Source organism: Theropithecus gelada, chromosome 16 (assembly GCF_003255815.1).
Source record: "Theropithecus gelada isolate Dixy chromosome 16, Tgel_1.0, whole genome shotgun sequence".
NCBI classification, from domain to species: Eukaryota; Metazoa; Chordata; class Mammalia; order Primates; family Cercopithecidae; genus Theropithecus; species Theropithecus gelada.
Window position 1 is genome coordinate 9,739,217 of NC_037684.1, and position 20,622 is coordinate 9,759,838.

At 51.4% G+C, this 20,622-nt stretch overlaps 2 protein-coding genes across 5 annotated transcripts in view; one reads left to right on the top strand and one right to left on the bottom strand.

Moving 5' to 3' along the window:
- Positions 1-20,622, bottom strand: part of MMP28 (matrix metallopeptidase 28) — a 40,493-nt gene that overhangs the window by 5,186 nt on the left and 14,685 nt on the right. Inside the window, exons 2-9 of one of the 4 annotated variants that reach the window (XM_025362008.1) lie at positions 18,005-18,084; positions 17,649-17,836; positions 11,912-12,136; positions 9,196-9,441; positions 7,354-7,503; positions 6,873-7,040; positions 6,100-6,162; positions 5,007-6,042 (exon numbers count right to left, since the gene is read on the bottom strand). In XM_025362008.1, coding sequence (XP_025217793.1) covers positions 6,140-6,162; positions 6,873-7,040; positions 7,354-7,503; positions 9,196-9,441; positions 11,912-12,136; positions 17,649-17,836; positions 18,005-18,084 — 1,080 coding nt within the window. In that variant the 3' untranslated portion in view covers positions 5,007-6,042; positions 6,100-6,139. Of the gene's footprint in view, positions 1-5,006; positions 6,043-6,099; positions 6,163-6,872; positions 7,041-7,353; positions 7,504-9,195; positions 9,442-11,911; positions 12,137-17,648; positions 17,837-18,004; positions 18,085-20,622 lie in introns of those variants that run through there. The other 3 variants (XR_003116195.1, XM_025362007.1, XM_025362006.1) reach the window with 3 other exon arrangements.
- Positions 131-4,220, top strand: C16H17orf50 (chromosome 16 C17orf50 homolog). Its single transcript, XM_025362009.1, is given in 4 exon segments — positions 131-143; positions 3,166-3,346; positions 3,348-3,470; positions 3,571-4,220. Coding segments are annotated over 4 exon segments (510 nt in total). The 3' UTR covers positions 3,764-4,220.

Below are 20,622 nucleotides of genomic sequence, written 5' to 3' on the forward strand. Positions count from 1 at the left end.
GGTGAGGTTCTAGCCCCACCCCTTGTGATCCAATAGAGGCCCTAGACATGAGACAAAGTTCTCTGGGTTCTGGGCATCCTCTCACATCCCAGTCCCTGATCAGGGAAAGCAGGGCACAGCCTTGGGAAGAATGGATAAGCATGGTGAGTGGGGCTGGAGGCAGGGTGGGGCTGGTGGACAGGTCCTCTTGACCCTAGCTTGGACAGTCAAGACCATCACCATGAAGTCCAACCTCTTCTCAGTTACCCATCCATGTAGCTGCAAGCCCTCTCCTTTCCCCTTCCTGAATACTCTTTTTTTTTTTTTTTTTTTTTTTTTTGGAGACAGAGTCTTGCTCTGTCACCCAGACTGGAGTGCAGTGGCGAGATCTTGGCTCACTGCAGCCTCTGCCTTCCGGGTTCAAGCGATTCTCGTGCCTCAGGCTCCCGAGTAGCTGAGACCACAGGAGCATGCCACAGCACCCAGCTAATTTTTGTATTTTGTATTTTTAGTAGTTGGCCAGGCTAGTAGCGAACTCCTGACCTCAAGTGATCCACCCACCTTGGCCTCCCAAAATCCTGGGATTACAGGCGTGAACCACCGTGCCTGGCCTGTTTTTGTTTGTTTGTTTGTTTGTTTTAGAAACAGTCCTGCTGTGTCACCCAGGCTGGAGTACAGTGGCGTTATCATCATAGCTCACCACAGTCTCAACCTCCCAGGCTCAAGTGATCCTCCCGCCTTGGCCTCCCAAAGTGCTGGGATTACAGGTGTGAGCCACTACATCTGGCTCCAGAATAGTCTTCACATCTGCTTCATCATCTCCACATGCTCTTGTTCAGACCTTTGTCTTTTCTGGCCTGGACCACTGTAATGACTCCTAGGTGGGGTCTCCCTCTGTCTTGTCAGAGGGAACATCCTAAAAGACAGCTTGGAACATGTCCTTCTACAAGAATGTTCAGTGGCTCCTCACTGCTGAGAGGCAAAGTCCAAATTCCATAGCGCAGCACTCAATGTCCAACCCTTTCTTTTCAACCCCTTTTCCTCCTCCCCTTCCTCCTGAAACATCTCTGGAACCCTTTTCTAGCTGTGTACTAGGCCTGGCCTTTTACAACCAGAAGGCTAAAACACCAATTATGAGCATTTCCTTTGCCCTTTAAATAGGATGGACTGGGATTGATAGAAACGTTTCTTTTTCTTTTCTTCTTTTTTTTTCTTTTTTGAGACGGAGTTTCAACAAGAGTTGCTCAGGCTGGAATGCAATGGCGTGATCTCGGCTCACCACAACCTCCACGCCCGCCCCAGGTTCAAGTGATTCTCCTGTCTCAGCCTCCTGAGTAGCTGGGATTACAGGCATGCACTGCCATGCCTGGCTAATTTTGTATTTTTAGTAGAGACAGGGTTTCTCCATGTTGGTCAGGCTGGTCTCAAACTCCCGACCTCAGGTGATCCACCTGCCTCAGCCTCCCAAAGTGCTGGAATTACAGGCATGAGCCACTGTGCCCAGCCTAGAAAAGTTTCTTCACTTTTCCATAGCAAACTCCACGAGTTGTGTCTTCCCTGCCCTCCTCCCCCCTTTCCTTTACATCCTGTGACAGACACAGGATGCAAGAAGCCTGGTGAATGTTTGCTGAATGGGCGGGGGACACCTTCTAGGGGAGGCCAGCTTAGCTTCCATGTCAGTCCAAGAACGTCCTGCTGGGGCTACTGCTTGTGGTATCTGTGCCCTGAACAAAGGCACCAGCAAGAGGGGACAATGGTGGCTGAAGTCTGAGGCACGTTTTCCTAATCAGCTCACCCTAAGGACAGCCTTTTCCCAATTGGTCTGCCCATAGAGGGTCCTTTTTCCATCTCCCTGACTATAAGGCGCCTTTTCTAATCATACAGAGGTGCTGTAAGCCCACCCGCCTGCCCGCCCCACCAGCGGAGATGCTGGGCTTCCTTAAGGCAAGACCCACTTGGAGGAAGGAAATCTCATTCAGAAAATAAAATATTCTACAAATAACCACCTGTTAAAATGGGATCAGCGACCGGGCGCGGTGGCTCACGCCTGTAATCCCAACACTTTGGGAGGCCGAGGCGGGCAGATCTTGAGGTCAGGAGATCGAGACCATCCTGGCTAACACGGTGAGACCCCGTCTCTTCTAAAAATACAAAAAGTTAGCCAGGCATGGTGGTGGGCTCCTGTAGTCCCAGCTACTCAGGAGGCTGAGGCAGGAGAATGGCATGAACCCGGGAGGTGGAGCTTGTAGTGAACCCAGATGGCACCACCACACTCCAGCCTGGGCGATAGAGCGAGACTCCGTCTCAAAAAAAAAAAAAAAACAAAAAACAAAAAAGGGATCAGTAAGCCAGGGGAGGTGGCTTGTGGCTGTGATCCCACACTTTAGGCGACCTAGGCAGGAGAGCTGCTTGAAGCCAGGAGTTCGAGACCAGACTGGGCAACATAGTGAGACCCTGTCTCAAAAAAAAAAAAATTTTTTTTTAATTGTAGAGAAGGGGTCTCACTCTTACCTAGGCTGGAGTGCAGTGGTGCGATCATGGCTCACTATAGTCTCGACTTCCCTAACTCAGCTTCGTCTCACCTCAGCCTCCCAAGTAGCTGGGACCACAGGTGTACACCACCATGCCGTTTTTTGTTTGTTTGTTTTGTTTTGTTTTTTGTAGCGAAATAAAGAGTCTCACCTTGTTGCCCACACTGGTCGCAAACTCTTGAGCTCAAGCCATCCGCCTGCCTCGATCTCCCAAAGTGCTGAGATTACAGGCGTGAGCCACCATGCCTGGACTTACAAATTTTTTTTGAAAAAGTATCCAGGGCCGGGCACGGTGGCTCACACCTGTAATCTCAGCACTTTGGGAGGCTGAGGAGGGCAAATCACCTGAGGTCAGGAGTTTGAGACCAGTCCGGCCAACATGGTGAAATGCCGTTTCTACTAAAAATACAAAAATTAGCCAGGCGCAGTGGGGCGTGCCTGTAGTCCCAGCTACTTGGGAGGCTGAGGCAGGATAATCGCTTGAGCCAGTGAGGCGGCGGTTGCAGTGAGCAGAGATCACGCCACTGCACTCCAGCCTGAGCAACAGAGAGAGACCCTGTCTCAAAAAAATAAAATTAAACATTAAATAAAATGAAAAATTATTCTGGACCCTTTCTCGGGGACAGCAGGACTGCCCTGACCTTCTGGCTCGCAGGTGTGAAGACTCCCTTGTGGAAGAAGGAACCGGAAGAGCCCCGGGCCGAGGAGGCGGAAGAGGAAGGGAAGGAGGGGTCGGAGGACGAGGACGAGGACGAGGACAACCAGAGGCCGCCGGAGGAGAGCGCAGCGGAGGGCGAGGAGCCGCCGCGGGAGGAAGGCGAGGGCCGCGAGCGGCGACTGCCCGCTGCGCCAGGAGTCCAGCACCCAGCAGGTGGCGCTGCTGCGGCGCGCGGACAGCGGCTTCTGGGGCTGGCTCGGCCCCTTGGCGCTGCTGGGCAGCCTGACGGCTCCCACCGACAGGTGAATGTGCGCTCCTCGGCGGGGGCACGAGGGACGCGGTGCCTGGGCCCCAGGGAGGAGGGGCGGCCCTAGGCACTGAGCGCCGGGTCCCCGCCGGCAGGAAGCGGAGCCTCCCGGAGGAGCCGTGCGTGTTGGAGATCCGGCGACGACCGCCGCGCCGCGGGGGCTGTGTGGGCTGCGAAATCCTTTTCTGCAAGAAATGCAGGAGTCTGCACAGCCACCCGGCCTATGTGGCGCACTGCGTTCTGGATCACCCGGATCTGGGTAAGGCGGGGGCCGCTAGGAGCTCCTGAGCGCCCCCACTCCCAGCCTTTGTGCCCTCCATCCTTTCCTAGTCCCAGACTCCATACCGACCTTCTCTCTTCGAACGCGGACTCCTCTCTGACACATTCCCAGAACCGCCCCTTCTCACCTGCTGTCCAGAGCGCCCCCATCCGGCAAGAAGGCCCACTGTTGGTGCTTGGTTCCCACCTGTCACCTAGCGCCCCCAGTGCAAAGCCCAGCATAACCTAGAGCCCACTGTCAACAGCGCCCACCGAGGGCTCCCCGCCCCACGCAGCACCAGCGCCACTGCACACCTGACTCTGTCGGCTCACACAGCCTCACCTTCACCTCTTGGGTATTTCAGATCTGCTCTGGCCCGGTGGGCAGGGGCATCGCCTAGAGAAAATAACCTCCGGGTTCCCTCATCCCTCTTGACAAACCTGCCTCTTTCCCTGAAACCATTCAGTAAAACCTCTGATCAAAGTGTCAGTGCTTTGAGGTGGGGCACGGTGGCTCCGGGTGGGGATGATCCTCCTGGGGTTCAAGCCAGAGGTAAAAGTGTGGGCAGGGAGCCGCTTCCCTCTCTACCCCAGAACAGTACAAACATTTGTATCCAAAGGTAAATGCCCTTCTGCTCGCCGCAGAGAAGAAAATGAACGGGCAGGGCCAACAATGGCCCTGGGGAGCTGAGGGCTGAACCCTTGCCAGACCATTCTCCCCTCCCCTAGACGCCCTGGCTTGCTGAGGTCAATGCTGTGCATATGAGGCACTAGCAGGTGTGGAAGGGTGGGGGAAGCCTGGAAAACCAGATGCTAAAATAAATGCTGGCATGGGTGGAGGCTGAAGACAGGGAGGCTGGGGAGCTGGTTCCTTCTCCAGGAATCCCAGCTATTCTTGGCCAGACAGCAGGAGCTTTGGGAATGCCGCGTGTGTGGCCTGGAGAATGCGGCCATTGTGAGAGCACAAGGCCACCCCCAGCCTGCAGGGCTGCCTGTTGTGGAGGCTGCATCCCCAGCGCCTGCAGCGTTGCAGACCCCCAGGAAGGCCCCTTGACCTCTCCCTGCTGCACAACATTCTCCATCTGGCCTGGGGGGCAAGGACATTTTGCTTTTTGAGGAGAGGCAGGCACCCTCTCCCCATCACAGCTCCACACACACACACACACACACACAGCTGGCTGGTCCTGGCTTGGATGGAAGAGCATGGCCTTGGCCTCCCCTGCACCCATGCCCACCTGCTCTCAAAGCAAAGGATGGAAGAACTGCTCCAAAGAAGGCTGCTTCCTGCCTCTCGGCCCACCAGCTGAAGGCCCCTCTTTATTCTAGCCCCGGACAAAAAGCCAGGGACTGGCAGGCCTGCATCAGTCTCCCTCCCACTCTGCGTCCTGACCCCACAAAGGGCCCCTGAGGTTGGAGACACCTATGCCCTCATCCCCATCCATGCTTCCTGGGGGTGCGGCCTCTGACTAAATATGACACCGTTTTCTAAGAACTGAGCCAGGAGGTCCTGAGGAGAAGGGCAGTCTTGCAAAATGGTCTCTAATCTCTCTGCTGAGTTTTTCATCCCGCTGTTTGGATCCCAGTGCTGTCACCTCTTGAAAGGAACTGTACCTTTAGCAGAAGAAACAAAGGCCTGGGGAGGACAGAAGTCCTTGAAGGAAAGGGCCAAGGGATCTGGGACCCTTTTTTGCTTTTCCTAAGATTGATCCCACCCCCACCTCCATGTGGTGGGAACAGACAAAGACAATGCTGCATTCTTCAAGGAACAAAGGCACACAGACTTCCAGATGGGGGCTTTGCTGCCTGGTCTTCTGCAGAGGGACTCAGAGGCTTCTAAGACGGGTTCTGCCCCAGGGGTGGGGAACACGATTTTGCCCTGAGAGCACCACCAGTTTCTGAGATGAGGAGGTGCCTTCAGAACAGGGTACTCCCTGAGTTGGCGTGCCAGCAGCCCATCCAGGGCAGCTCGGTGCCCCAGCGGCCTGAGGTGGTCGCCCGCAGTTTGGCCTGGTCGAGGCGCCAGTAGCGGTCATCTCGGAAGAAGATGATGGAGCCGTCGGGCCTCGGCAGGGCGCCGCTGACCTCCTCAGGGATGCCGCCCCAGTCCTGCAGACTTCGGGGGTAGTAGGGCTCCACTTGCAGTCCCCCTTGGGCCAGCACGTAGTAGCGGGCACCCTTGAAGAGGATGAGGCGGCGTAGAGGAGGAAAGAAGAGGGCGGCGTCCGGGTGGTGGGGCAGGCCCCCTGCACGGCACAGCTGTGGGAGACCCCACACTGGCTTGGGGCCCCGGAACCTCCAGCATCGACCCCCTGTGGGAAATTGGGAGAGCCAGGGTGAGCTCTCTACCCTACCTCTATCCCCCATACCTCTGCTCTCCTTTAAGCTGGAGCCCACGATGGTTGGTATTCATACCAATCGAATGGATTGCACTACTAATTAGTTATAAATAGCAGGGCGGTAGTAGCGACCACTGTTATTGTCTAGACTTCCAGCAGGTGTCAGCAGAGGGCGGATAGCCTCGAAAGGAAAGCCCAGCGCTTTCTCCACTGCCATCACTACTAATAATTCTATGAGGGCAAGGATTTTTGTTTCGTTCACTCCTGTATCCCTAACATATCCAACCGTGTCTAGTGCATACAAGGCACTCAATATTGGTTGAATGAATGAAAAATGAATGAATTCTATTTACCTAAGTATTACCATGTATCTAGTAAGATATTGTACACTCTTCAAGCAATATTCTCTTTTCATACTCCTTCCTCAAAAAATCTGAGGTATTGTTTTCCCCATTCGAGAAATGCACACTCCAAAAGTTAAGCGACATGTCCAACCCCACATGGCTAGGATTCCAAGGAAGATCCACTCTTTCGGTGGAATTGCAGAATTCTAGAGCCGTCCTCTGCTTCCCTCTAGACTCCTCTCTGAAACTGTCCCTGGGACCTTGACACTTGCTGCTCCCTAATCCATCCCTGAAAGGTATCTTCTGATAGAGTCTCCCCTGGGGTCACAGGTTCAAATTGGAATAGAGACTCCACGATGGACTCGTGTGAGAGTCTTCCCCTCTTTTGTCCTTTTGACCTTGGGCAGGACACCTCCCCTCTCTAGGGCTCAGTTTTCCCAGCTGCCCTAGAGCCAGTACCTTTGAAGAAGTAGAAATCTCCATCCTCCAATGACACTGCAGCAGCCTCAATGTTGGGGGGCAGCCCGACCCACCTTTCCTGTAGTGGACGGGGCTCTGAGACGTTGCCATCAGGTGCCACCTCCCAGAAGTGGCTCCCTTTAAAAATATATAGTCGCTGTTGCCTGTCTGCCCAGAGACAAGAGAGAGTTGAGGTGTGACCATCAGCTTTCTGCTGGCTTTCCAGGGAAGATGCTGTCCTGGAAGCCAGTTTCCCAAATGGACAAGGGTAGGGTATGGTGTGTACAGTTGACGCAGAGGGGAAAGTGGGCAGGAAGAAGCAGTGTTTTGCTTGGTGTGGGGTTGCTACTTGCAGCATGCTTGTGGCTTGGGATTTCTGGCTTTTACAATCCATCCCCCCACCTTGTACTCCAGCTCTGGAGACCCTAAGAGATGTGGAAGGAGAGAATAAAGAAGCAAAGCCCCAGTGGGACCTTCTTACCTACAGTGATGGCATCGAAGGAAGAGTGGCAGTATTTAGGGCCCTGGGTTTCAGGGTGCCTTCCCTGGGGGCTGTGGGAGTCCCAGGCCTCAAAGTCAGTGAACAGCTTTCCTGGGAGCTGGACGGCCATCGAGCCCCCTAGGGGCTTCCCTTTGTGAGTAAGGAAATGAGAGAGAGAGAACACACATAGAGTGGAGGGTATGCTGTGCACTCAAGACCTTCCCTTGGTTACTTTCATGATTATTTAATATGAGGGGCAAGGAAGGAGAATGGGAGTGGGGGTTAACAGTTGTTGCTGGGCCAGGAGGGGTGTTTCACACCTGTAATCCCAGTACTTTGGGAGGCCGAGGCAGGCAGTTCACTTGAGGTTAGGAGTTTGAGACCAGCCTGGCCAATGGTGAAACCCTGTCTTTACTAAAAATATAAAAATTAACCGGGCATGGTGGCCCACACCTGTAGTCCCAGCTACTTGGGAGGCCGAGGCAGGAGAATCGCTTGAATCCGGGAGGTGGAGGTTGCAGTGAGCCAAGATCATGCCACTGCACTCTAGCCTGGGTAACAGAGTGAGACTCCATCTCAAAAAGAAAAAAAAAAAAGAGTTGTTTCTGGTTGTCGGTGCTAACCATCAAACTAAACTCAGGAATCTTCTCCTACCCAACATCCTGGGACAGAGGAACCTCCTGAGATAAAATTGGAGTGGGGTATCAAGCAAGGGTTTGGAACTAAAAGGGGCAGGGAGTCCTCTTCCCTGATTCCTGGGCAACACAAGTGTCATGAGGGCAGAGTCCAGAGACCCAGGCTGTGATAACTACAGCAATTATAATAATTACATCACTATCCTTCACTTATGAGAGGAGTGAAGCAGAGTCCAACCAGCTTCTTATTTGGTGCCATCACCTGAATCCCAGTCTGCAATTTCCTAGCTGCATGACCCTGAGCAAGTTACCTAACCTCTCTGAGCCCCATTATTTTGATCTGTGGACAAAAAGAAGCATACTTCATGAGTGTGTTGCATGTCAAGTGCCTTGCCCACAGTAGGTACTCATGAAATAGTAGCTGTTCGTATTATGGGGCATAAGTTTCTCACGCTACAAAGCATGCACATACCCAGTAGCACAACAGCCCTGTGAGGTAAGCAGGGCCTCAATTGTTATCCCTTTTCACAGAAGGTGAAACTGAGGGCTCACAGAGGGAAAATGCCCAAGAGCATCTGCTAATCAGGGATGGAAGGTGACTTGAACCCAGGCCTCCTGGCTTTGCCCATGGCACTCTGAGAGAGACAGCCCTGCGCTGAGATAGGTCCCAGGGCAGGAGCACTGGCCCACCCTGGGAAAGAAGACCTGGTCTGAGCCCATCACCAGGCAGAGGTGGGCAGGTTTTGGGGGTAGGGGGCATCAGCGTCATGGTGAGAGAAAGGCTCGGGGAGAGCTAGTGGCTGGGGCAGGAATGAAGGCTTTGGGGTCTGGGATGGGGGAAGAGGTGGGCCCGAGGATTGGGTATGGGTGAGGGGGCCGGGACATGATGTGAGCGGGAGCTCCGGAGGCTGGAGGTTGCGCAGAAATCCAGTAAGTGGAACGCAAGGGGCTGGGGCTGGGGGGACTGTGCACAGGAATTGGTTGGGACTGATGGAGAGATGAGGGCCATGGACTCGGGGGAGCAAGAGTCCGAGGTTTTTCAGATTTGAGGGGGGCATGGGGCTTTAGAATTGGGACGAGTCGGCGACAGGGAGGCCAGATCTATGCGCTTAGGATGGGAAATCATATTTGAGGAGCTGGTGTTCAAGGACAGAGGGCCCGGGGGGCAAGGGTGGGACCAAGAGTGGGGCATGTCCGGAGGCCTTACCATACAGGCTCTGCACGGCCAGCACGTCGTCCCAGCTGAGCAGCGCGTCGCGGCCCAGCCTCTTGTAGTAGGGCGCCATGAGCGCGCGCGGTGCGGGCGAGTGGGTGAGGCCGAGCGTGTGACCGATCTCGTGCGCCAGCACCACGAACAGGTTGCGCCCACGGCGGCGGCTCAGGGACCACCGCTCGTCTTGGTCGAAGTGCGCTTCGCCGCGGCGGGGCAGGAAGGCGTGTGCCAGGGCGCCCCCTGCAGGCGGGGCAGAACGTCAGGGGGTGCCACGGGCCCACGATGCCCCCAAGTACTCGCGGCCCAGCGCAAATGCCACTGGGGTGTGTGTGGCTGTTTTCTGCTGTATAGTTTCCCTCCTAAAGTCTGACAGAACCTGATGTGTGCAGAGGTGAACAGATGACTAGGCTGTGGAGGCCTAAGAGGCACTGTGGTGCAGATACGGCATGGGCCCACCAATTTGGGTGCCATACCTACTTTTACAATCTACTAGCTGTGTGACCTTCAGCATTTAGTTTAACCTCTCTCTGTCTTAAATTCCTGATCTGCAAATGGGAATGATGATGGTGAGCTTCTTCCTCACAGAGTTGTTCTGAATAATAAGTGTGTATGTGCGTGTGTGTGTGTGTACATGTGTATTACAAATCATGCAGCAGGGTGCGGTAGCTCACGCCTGTAATCCCAGCACTTTGGGAGGCTGATGTGGGAGTAACACTTGAGTCCAGGAGTTCGAGACCAGCCTGGGGAACAAAGCAAGACCTCCTCTCTGCTAAAAACCAAGAGCATTAGCTAGGCGTGGTGGTGTGCACCTGTAGCCCCAGCTCCTTGGGAGGCTGAGGTGGGGAGGCTCTCTTGAGTCCCAGGAGGTCAAGGCTGCAGTGAGCTGTGATTGTGCCACTGCACTCCAGCCTGGGTGACAGAGTGAGACCCTGTCTCGAAACAAAAACAAAAACAAAAAACCAAAAAAACATGAAACAACAACAACAAAAAAGTGATCCTTGGAACAGTGCCTAGCACATAATAAGGGCTACATAAGAATTACTTTCAAAAATATCTAGAAGTAGGTAGAGTATAGTTACCCCTAAAAGGAGGCATGATGGGACCTTCTGTTTCTTGATTTGGGTGCTGGGAGTGTTCAGTGTATGAAAGTTCATCAGGCTAAACTTGAGATAATTCACTTCTATATTATGTATATTTTCTTTAATAAAAAGTATATATTTTTATTATTTTTATATATAATTATAATTAAATATAATATTTATAATTATAATTAATTATATATATATATATATATTCTTGCCCTCCTCTGCCAGGGCACCTCTGGGGGGCCTCTCTCTACTTATAATAGGAATGAGCAGAGGGAGTTGGGCTGGATCAGTGATTTTCAAGCTTTTAGTGTGCCCCAGATGGAGCTTATTACATGTGCAGGTGCCAGGGTACCACCCCTAACGATTCACCTTCCACAGGGGCAGGTGACCCTGACACAGGAGTCAGAAAACTGCGCTAGGATAGTTTGCATAGAAGCTTGTTGAGGGTTCCTCCAGCTTTGCCTTCTTGGACCCCAGGCCAACTGGGACTGACAAAAATAGGGGGGCTGGACTAAAAGGAGAGCCTCCTGGGGGCATGGAAGGTCAGCCGTGTGTAGGAGGAATACATGCTTATTTTGAATACGCCTCCAGCTGTTTCAAGCACTGTTCACTCTATTCAGCTCTCACTGGGAGACAGATGGGCAGCTTTGGGAGAGGAGAAGACCACTATTCAAAAAGACAAGGTATCTGTCCCAAATCAGAGAGTTGCTTGGGGATCCCAAAGTCCTCACTCCCAGTGCAGTGCTGTCTTAACTAGGTATGGATAGAACCATCTCAGGTAGATCACATGGATGAAGTCAGTTACAAATAAGTGCATGTGTGCACTACATGTGGATTCTTGCAAAGCCTAGATTTCTCTTGGTCCTAATCCAGGTCCCAGCAGCAAGGCCTGGATGTGGCCTTTGCTGTAGGTGGGCTTGACTGAAAGCAGGAGGGTGCGAGGGAGATGGGGGCTCAAGTTCCCAGGCCATACAAGGGCTTAAGTCCCCAGCCTGAAGGGGTCTGATCAGGTTTCCTTTCTTCGTTAGGAGAGGAAATATGCAAATAGCCTATATTCAGGTTCTGAAGGCCAGCGTTGGGCAGAAGGGGAAGAGAGTGGTTTAAATTGCAGCCAGAACCTTCAGGTTGGGGACAAACAGAACTATCTGTGGTGTAGGTATATAAAGCACTTCCCTGTCGGGGTTGTCAGGAGTAGGGTGCCTCTTGCCCTGTGGCAGCAGCTGTGGTAGTTGGGGGTGGGGGAGCAGTGATGGGCAGTGGATGTGTTTTAGGGCTCTGGAGTGAACATCCACTCTGGAGAACAAGAGAAGCACAGGACTGTCTAGAGGCAGAGGATGGATGATGGGACCTTGGGAGATTCTCCCAGAATGCATAATACTCTTTAGAATTTGCAAAGCATTTTTCTTGCAGAGCTTTATCTGACTGTCCGTTCAGACATGTGACACATAGTAGAGCAGGGACCACTGTTCCCATTCTAGGATGAGGAGACTGAGGGTTTTTTGCAGGGAGATGTGGCTCTGCCAAGGCCACAGGGAGGGTGAATACTTCATTGCCACCCCCAAACTGCCTCTCCAAGTTGGGTTCCCCTCCTGCTGTGTGGGAGGGAGGCTTTGTGTCAGCACCTGGGCCATCAAAGGCATTCCCCAGCCCATCGTTGTGGTCCCCTTGGAAGAAGGTGAGCCGGATGTCAGCGGGGCCTGTGGCTGGGGCCTCCCAGAACTCCAGCGCTGAGACGTTGCTCCACAACTGGAAGGCGGCACGCACGGCGCCCCGAACTGCCGGCTCCGGCAGGCGCTCAGGCCAGTTCACCAGGCGGTAGGAGAGGTGCTGCTTGTACCATTTGTTACCTGCCACCCAGAAAGCCCACGTCAGTCACACCTGCTGCAGAGCCTGAGCCTGGTCCCCACAGACCCAGTATGATGGCGAGGTGTAGGCCTTCTCCCAGCAGCCCCTGGTCTGATGGGGAAGACATAGTTTTTGCCCTGGGCAGCTCAGGCTTTGACTAGGGCAATACTACCTTGCCGAGGGCAGCCCTCAGACTGAGAGGACTCCCCTTACCCTGGACAGTCCCCAATACAGTGGCTTGGACTGTGGAGGTCCCAGTGTGTTGGAGGGGATGCAGCCTCTGCCCAGGAGAAGCCCCCAGTCTGAAGGAGTCTGTCTGAACCCTTGGTCTAGGGTCTTGTTCTTCCCCACAGCCTGGACTGAGTCTGAAAACAGTTCTGTGTCTGTTGCTACCAGCAAATCCCAGCCCCCGCCTTCAGTGTCAGAGCGGAGGAGAGTGGGGCCACAGAGGCCACAGCTGTGACTCCCCCAGCTCCCCACCATCTCTCTTCAGGCCTCACACCCTCCTGCCACCTCTAGACACTTCACTCTGCCCTTTCCAGGGCCTGGGGTCTATGGCCAGCCAACAACCACAAGACTCATTCATTTGAGGTTCTTTCCTGCCCCTCTCCTCTTCACTTCCTCAGGGACTCTGGAGAGCTCTGAGGTGAAAACAAATAAGAACAAAGGGTGTGTTTTGTCACTGACTGAGAGAAAGTTTTCCATCTCTGCTTAGTTAAGGGTTTTTCTCCCTTTGCTCCAAATTACAACTCCTCCCTGAGGGCTGAGACTCTGGCCCCTTGCCCCAGCCCCCGTCAACTGAGTCTGGGCCCAACTGCAGCTCAGCATGAACCCGGCAGCAGCATGGCTGGAAGGGCCAGATCCCGAGTTTCTTGTGGGCTATTTCTGAGCCCTGCAAATCCCAGGGGCTGGGATTGTAACCTCAAGTGGAAGACTCATGGCTTGGAGGCAGGACTCTTGGGCCAAGGGTGTGATAACTGAGACCTGAGACCCCAGGACAAGGGGCCTGCCCAGGGTCCCAGAATGAGTGAGTAGCTGAGGCAGGCCCTGACACCTAATCCAGGGCTCTTCCATTATCCCACATAGACAGGCAGGCACATTTGCCAGGACTCCAGGCTTATAAATCTGCCCAAACATCATTCCTTCTGGTCAAAGCACGAGCTGAGATTCTCCAGATGTAAGGGAGGGTCTTGGAGAGCAGAGGAACTGGATTCCCTTCTCCTCACCAATGCAAGTGGGGGAGGGGCACATCCCTTCTCCCACCCCTGAGTCAAGCTCCATTCAAGGCAATGCCGCCTCCCTGGGCCTGTTTGGCCTGGCAACCACCCAACCTCTGCCTCCCAGCCAGTGACCAACCCTTAACGAGGGGAGAGGGAATGGCTCTAAGGAAGCGAGGGAGACAAGGAAGGCAGAGGGAAGGCCTGGGGTCCAGAGGTGCAGCTGAGGGTTTGTGATGTGCCAGTCACACTTCTGCTGGGCACACTGTGAGTCTTCACTGGGCACCAGACTGTCTGGCGCTGGGCTCTTTCACACCCTGCTGTGGGGACAGACTCCCAGGCTCTTTCTTTCCCCTCACAAACCTTTAATCCACTAGCATAGTGTGAGATGGCTCCTTCCGCCTCTTTGCAGCTAGCGGGGCCCCTCACTTCCCAGGCAGAAGAGGGGGTGGTGGGCAGTTTTCTCATTCTAGGCCGCCAGTGAAGGTGACAGGTCTCAGAATAAAATCCTGTAGGAAACTCTGAGTGTGTGCATGTGTGTGTTTGGGGGAAGGATAGAGAGGATGAATAGGAATGGAACTTGAAAGAAAATGACTGTTTTCCTGAGAGAGGAGCAGGGTAGGGGGTGACACTAGTGTGTCTGCCAGGAAGAAAGGACCTGGCCGGGGGCCAGCAGCCTGAGCCCTTGCCCCTGTCTCCCTCCAGATTTGCTCCCATGGAGAAAGCTAACCGCTTCAGGCCCTGTCCCAAACTCCTGGCCAGGGAGGGCTGGTTTTCGTGGTGACCCCCAGGCCCTAGTAGCACCTGGCATTGTACCCCCTGACACCCTTGCTCCACAGTTCAAAAAGGGAAGGAAACAGTATGGGAAGGGGGAGGAGAGCTAAAAGCTTTGCCTGGACAGAACCCTGGAGTTCTGACTCCCAGCAGGGAATTGACACTGTAGAAAGAACATGGGTTAGAATCCCAGTATCTCTACTTGCAAACTTACATAACAAATTATGGAATCTCTCCAAGCCTCAGTTTCCTTATGTGCAAAATAGGGTTGATAAGACTTTCCCCATAGTAAGATGTGAGGCTTAAATGATATAGCAACGTGGAACTGCTGGGCATGTAGTGCATACTCAATAAATATACATTCCCCTCTTCTTTCCTTTTCTACCCAGATACACCCTGGTGCCCCCAGCCTCTGCCAGCTCAGTGAAGGAACAGAAGGCCTGCAGGTAGGTAGGAAGAGCAGGTACCTGCAATGAGGTTGTCAGATGAGTTTCTTTTTTCTTTGTTTTGAGACAGAGTCTCACTTTGTCACCTAGGCTAGAGTGCAGTGGCACAGTTTTGGCTCACTGAAACATCTGCCTCTCAGATTCAAGGAATTATCCTGCCTCAGCCTCAAGTATCTAGGATTACAGGTATGTGCCACCACACCAGGCTAATTACTTTTTGTATTTTTAGTAGAGACAGGGTTTTACCATGTTGGCCAGGCTGGTCTCAAACTCCTGACCTCAGGTGATCCACCCGCCTCGGCCTCCCAAAGCGCTGGGATCAAAGATGTGCACCACTGTGTCCAGCTGCCAGATAAATTTCTTTTTTTAACTTTAAAAAACTATTTGTTGTTCATCTGAAATTCAAATGTAACTGGGCATCTTATATTTTATTTGGCAACTGAGTAATACTATCCTCTATCAAAAAGAGATGCTCTGACTGGGCACGGTGGCTTGCGCCTGTAATCCCAGCACTTTGGGAGGCCTAGGTGGGCAATCACCTAAGGTCAGGAGCTTGAGACCAGCCTGGCCAACATGGTGAAACCCCGTCCTTACTAAAAATACACACACACACACAAAATTAGTCTGTCATGGTGGCGTGTGCCTGTAATCCTAGCTATTCAGGAGGCTGAGGCAGAAGAATTGCTTGAACCCCGTAGGTGGAGGTTGCAGTCACCCGAGACTGCGCCACTGCACTTCAGCCTGGGCAAAAGAGCGAGGCTCCATCTCAAAAAAAAAAAAAAAAAAAGAGAGAGAGAGAGAGATATGCTCGAAATTGTATAGTGATGAACTCTATTAGATCTAATACCTTCCTTTGGGGCATGAGAAGGTGAGATACAGCCAGAAGGAAGCAGCCCCAGAGCTCAGGTCAAAGTATAGCTGTTGGACTGTTTCTGGGGCTGCCCCACTTTCCACTGCATTCTCACAACAAGCCCCTTCCACCTGGTAATCAGGGACCATCTCTCCTTTGCAACCTGTAAGGGCCTATGTCTCGGATGAAGGAACGGAACCTCAGTGAGCAAAGTGACCTGGCCCAGGCCACACAGCTGAGACTTGAACCCAGGGCCTCTGGCTCCAGGGATGCTGCTCTCTATTCTACCAGTGCCTCTTGAACTCACAGCTCTCTGCTCTTCTACTTCACTCTTCCTCTCTATTGCCCAGAAACATGGTGGGACACAGAACATGTTGACACCAAGGGCATCTTGACTCTGGAGCCGGACCCCATTGCTGACTCCTTGCTTTACCAGGAAGGCAAGCAGTCAGTACTGAGGACCTAGAGTGGCTGGGCATATAGGTGAAGCAGAATTGGGTTGGCAAACACCTGGAAACAGCTGCCCTCCAACAGTGAAGGGGAACTGCCCACAATTTCCTTACAGGTTAGTTAAGAAATGAGAACAAACTATGTGCCTTCTGTCCTGTTCCTAATGAATACTATCAGTGAAAGTAGTCAATTAAACACATTAAAAGTGGCAATGGCCCAAAGTGTTCACAGTAAAATTGATGATAGATGAAAATCTGGTTAAAAACCCCCATCTTGTTAGAAATCTTGAAAGCTGCAAAAATTGAGCAGAGAAAATTAGACTTAGTAAAAACAATCAGGTTGTTAATATTAGGCATGGTAGGCCAGGCGCGGTGGCTAACGCCTGTAATCCCAGCCTTTTGGGAGGCCGAGGTGGGTTTGAGACCAGCCTGGCCAACATGGCAAAACCCTGTCTCTACTAAAAATCCAGAAATGAGCCAGGCATGGTGGCATGCGCCTGTAGTCCCAGATACTTGTGAGGCTGAGGCAGGAGAATCGCTTGAACCCAGGAGGCGGAGGTTGCAGTGAGCTGAGATTGCGCCACTGACTCCAGCCTGGGCGACAGAACAAGACTGTCTCAAAAAAAATTATGCATAGTAAAACTCGCTATTTGTGAAAAACTGACAAAAGAATCAAATCTTCATAAATCTTAGATCTGTACCATTTAACCCCTGGAATATTAAATTTGGCTAAAAGAAGGAGGAGGAGAAAAGGAAGAAACAAAATAAAGCTACAAAAGGAAAATCATGACAGCAGAAACTGTAATGTGCAAACTGTGCTATGATGAAATGTTCAAAAGAGGCAAATCCACTGAGACAGAAGTGGATTAACGGTTGCCAGAGGCTAGGGGAAGGGGAGAAGGGGGAATGACTGCTAATGGGCATGGAGGTTCTTTTCCGGGTGATGAAATGTTCTGGAATTATATTGTGGTAATGGTTGCACAATTCCACAAATATCCTAACCACTGAATTGTACACTTTAAATGGGTAAATTGTATGGGATGTGAACTATAGCTCAACAAAGTGGTTAAAAATATGCTATGGACAAAGTAAATCTTATGAATCACAACTTTGTTTAGTAACTGTTTGAAAAAGAATGAATTCTAATCCCAGCACTGTGGGAGGCCGAGACGGGCGGATCACGAGGTCAGGAGATCGAGACCATCCTGGCTAACACGGTGAAACCCCGTCTCTACTAAAAAATACAAAAAACTAGCCGGGCGTGGTGGCGGGCGCCTGTAGTCCCAGCTACTCAGGAGGCTGAGGCAGGAGAATGGCGTAATCCCAGGAGGCGGAGCTTGCAGTGAGCTGAGATCATGCCACTGCACTCCAGCCTGGGCGACAGAGTGAGACTCTGTCTCAAAAAAAAAAAAAAAAAGAAAAAAGAAAAAGAATGAATTCTGATGAAAATAACTTCAGTAAATATAAATGAAAAATGTTAGCAACAATTTAACTGCCCTGCATTGAAAATTGATCAAGGAATTACGTGGGTTTTGTGGGGTTTGATCTGGAAAAATACTTGTACAATGAAAATTCATCAATGTAGGTGTCATTCCGACTTAAATGTCTGTATTCACAATCATGGTCCTCAAGCCAAGAGGTCCTATTCACCCACTCCTCCCGTGCCCTAGGGAAGAGAGGTTACCAATAAAGTCCAGTCCCAGGCTCAGCTGTTTTCCTAGCCATTGGCTTCAAGACTTTGGGAAATCTTAGCCTAGCCAGATTTTAACAGTGCTCACCTTGCTTTGCAAAGCGTTTCTTACGCCTCATTTTGGTCCGGTGTCTAGCAAACAGGTCACTGATCCTCTCAGCCCAGACCGCATAACTGTTGGTATCTGCAACCCCGCAGCGGGGACGAGTCATCTGGCGCAGGGTGGCGCGGTCCAGCACACCGCTGACAGGTAGCTGGGACACCCACTGAAACGCTCTGTCAGGAGGAAAAGACCACAAGGGGAAGGTGAGTGGTAAGGGTGAGGGCAGGGAGGTCTGCCTCCCTGGGGTGTGGCCAGCCAGGCTTCCAGAAGGAGGGAGGAAATGGCCAGAGCTTGGCATCCTAGCACCCCTACCCCAAGTCCTCCACATCCCTCCACCCTACCTGATGGCATCGCTGAATTGAGTGGAGGTGGGAGCTTTGGGGACCTGTTCATTGAGGTATCCATACTTCTCTAGGAATGCCTGCGGGAGAGAGGAATATCTGCTGTTTCCATAGCATACTTTTCCTTTCCTTGGTCCCCAAGGGCCCATGGCGTATACATCCTGCCCAGTCTCACCTCTTGTCTTTTGCCCAAGAGGGTCTATAAGCTATAGCAGAATCAGTCCTGGGATTAAAGTCAAAAGGACTTGGACTCAATTCCAGGCCACCACTAACTAGCTGATGATCTCAGGCAAGTCACTCAATATTTCTGAACCTTTGCTTCCTTATGCCTAAAACTGGGCCACTAGTACCTGCCCTGCAGTACCTACTGGGCCAGTGGTACCTACCCATATCTTATGGCATCGGTAGGAATCTAGCAGGACATGCTAGACAGTAGAGTAACAGGCTCTGGAATCAGGCCCACCTAGGTTTGAATTCCAACTAGTAAGATACTTCTCTAAACCACAGGTTTCTCAACTGTAAAGTGAGCGCAATACTAGTACTTACCTTACAGGGGTTTTTTGTGTGTGAGGACTAATCACAAGAGTGCTTATAAAGCACTTAGCACAGTGCCTGTCACATAGAAGGGACTCCATACAGAGTAGCTATTATAATATGTGTTATGTGCATATACACTATTCATATGCATCCTGAAACAACTACATTCTCTAGAATATCTTCTGGTATTGATTAGGAGCTAATCAGGTGCTAGCTCTGCCATGGCTGGGTTGTGAATTGTCTAATTCTGGCTTTAAAAAAAAACAGTTATCTTCCCCACCAATGTAGATATATTTATTTTGTTTTTGTTTTGTCTGAGATGGAGTTTTGCTCTTGTTGCCCAGGATAGAGTGCAGTGGTGCCATCTCGGCTCACTGCAACCTCCACCTCCCGGGTTTAAGCGATTCTTCTGCCTCAGCCTCCCAAGTAGCTGGGATTACAGGCATGCGCCACCACGCTTGGCTAATTTTTTGTATTTGGTAGAGATGGGGTTTCACCATGTTGGCCAGGCTGGTCTTGAACTCCTGACCTCAGATGGTCCACCCACCTCAGCCTCCCAAAGTGCTGAGATTCCAGGCATGCGCCACCGCACCCGGCCCAAATGTAGCTCTATTAAAGGTCCTAGAACAAGAAATGCACTTACCACTAACCTTATAATTGATATAAAAACTTGACTCTCTAAAAGATGTATTTTTTGAATTAGAAAGCTTCTTTTAGTCATTCATTTGTTAATTAATGCAGTGTACTAGGTACCCTGCTAGGTACAATAAAAAATAAGACATCCCTAAGCCAGGCGCAGTGGCTCATGCCTGTAATCCCAGCACTTTGGGAGGCCGAGGTGGGCACATCACCTGAAGTCAGGAGTTCAAGACCAGTCTGGCCAACATGGCAAAACCCCATCTCTACTAAAAATACAAAAATTAGCTGGGCGTGGTGGCGGGCACCTGTTGTCCCAGCTACTCTGGATGCTGAGGCATGAGAATCACTTGAACCTGGGAGGCAGAGGTTGTGGTGAATCAAGATCACACCACTGCACTCCAGCCTGGGCGACAGAACGAGACTCTGTCTAAAAAAAAAAAAAAAAAAAAAAAAAGGAAATAAATAAAGGACATAAATTGGTACTATGAAGAAAAGAAACCAAGTGATGTGACTGAGAATAATTTAGAGAAACTTCACATCGGAAGGTCAGGAAGGGGTCGAGTCTCTAAGGAGCTGATACATAATCTGAGTCCTAAAGAATGAGAAGCTTGCCATGCAATGAGGTGGGAAAGGGTGTTCCAGACAGAGGAAAAGGCAAATTCAAAAGCCCGAGGCTAAGAATGACGGTGTCATGTTTAAGGAACAGAAGGAAGGCTGGAGCACAGTAAGTGTGAAGAAACAGAGTGTGAGATGAAGTCAGAGAGAGAGGCAGGGCTGTCAGCCAGGACAAGAAGTGTAGGTTTGTTTTAGTCGTGCTGATGGATTAATTGGTGGGGAATGAAAGAGAGAAATCCAGGATGCTCCTAAGTTTTTGGCTTGGAAGGTGATGCCATTTAATGTATGAGGAAGTCTGCAGGAGGTACAGATCGGGGTGCCTGGGGATAAGATTACCCTGGAGATTTCAAAGTGGCACTGGCTGTGTGATCCTAGAGCTCAAAGCAGCAGCCTAAATATTTCAGCATGTGGGTGACATAAAGCCATGGACCAGGACGAGCTCCTCTGGGGAAATTGGTATAATCAAGAACATCTCAGCGTCCAGGTGCCTTTGACTCTGCCTGCCCTAACATACCTGGAAGCTGTTGTCTCAGTAATCAAGTGATTTGAAGCCAGTGGAGGGAAAAGTGTGACTATTATTCTCACCTGTCACCAGTTCTACCCTTTGGGCAGACGATGCACTTGGCTCTCTGCTTGCCCTTCTCACTGATAAAGTTACATAAATGTCACCTTGGATGAAAAAAGAATGTTACCTCAGCTGCATAATTCCACACGGAGAATTCTTGTACCTACATAGTCTCAATTTTTACCCCTCCTTGTTGTGCTACCTATACAGAAACAATTTTCTGTCTTCTTCTCTTACCCCCACTTTTCTTTGCTGTATTTAT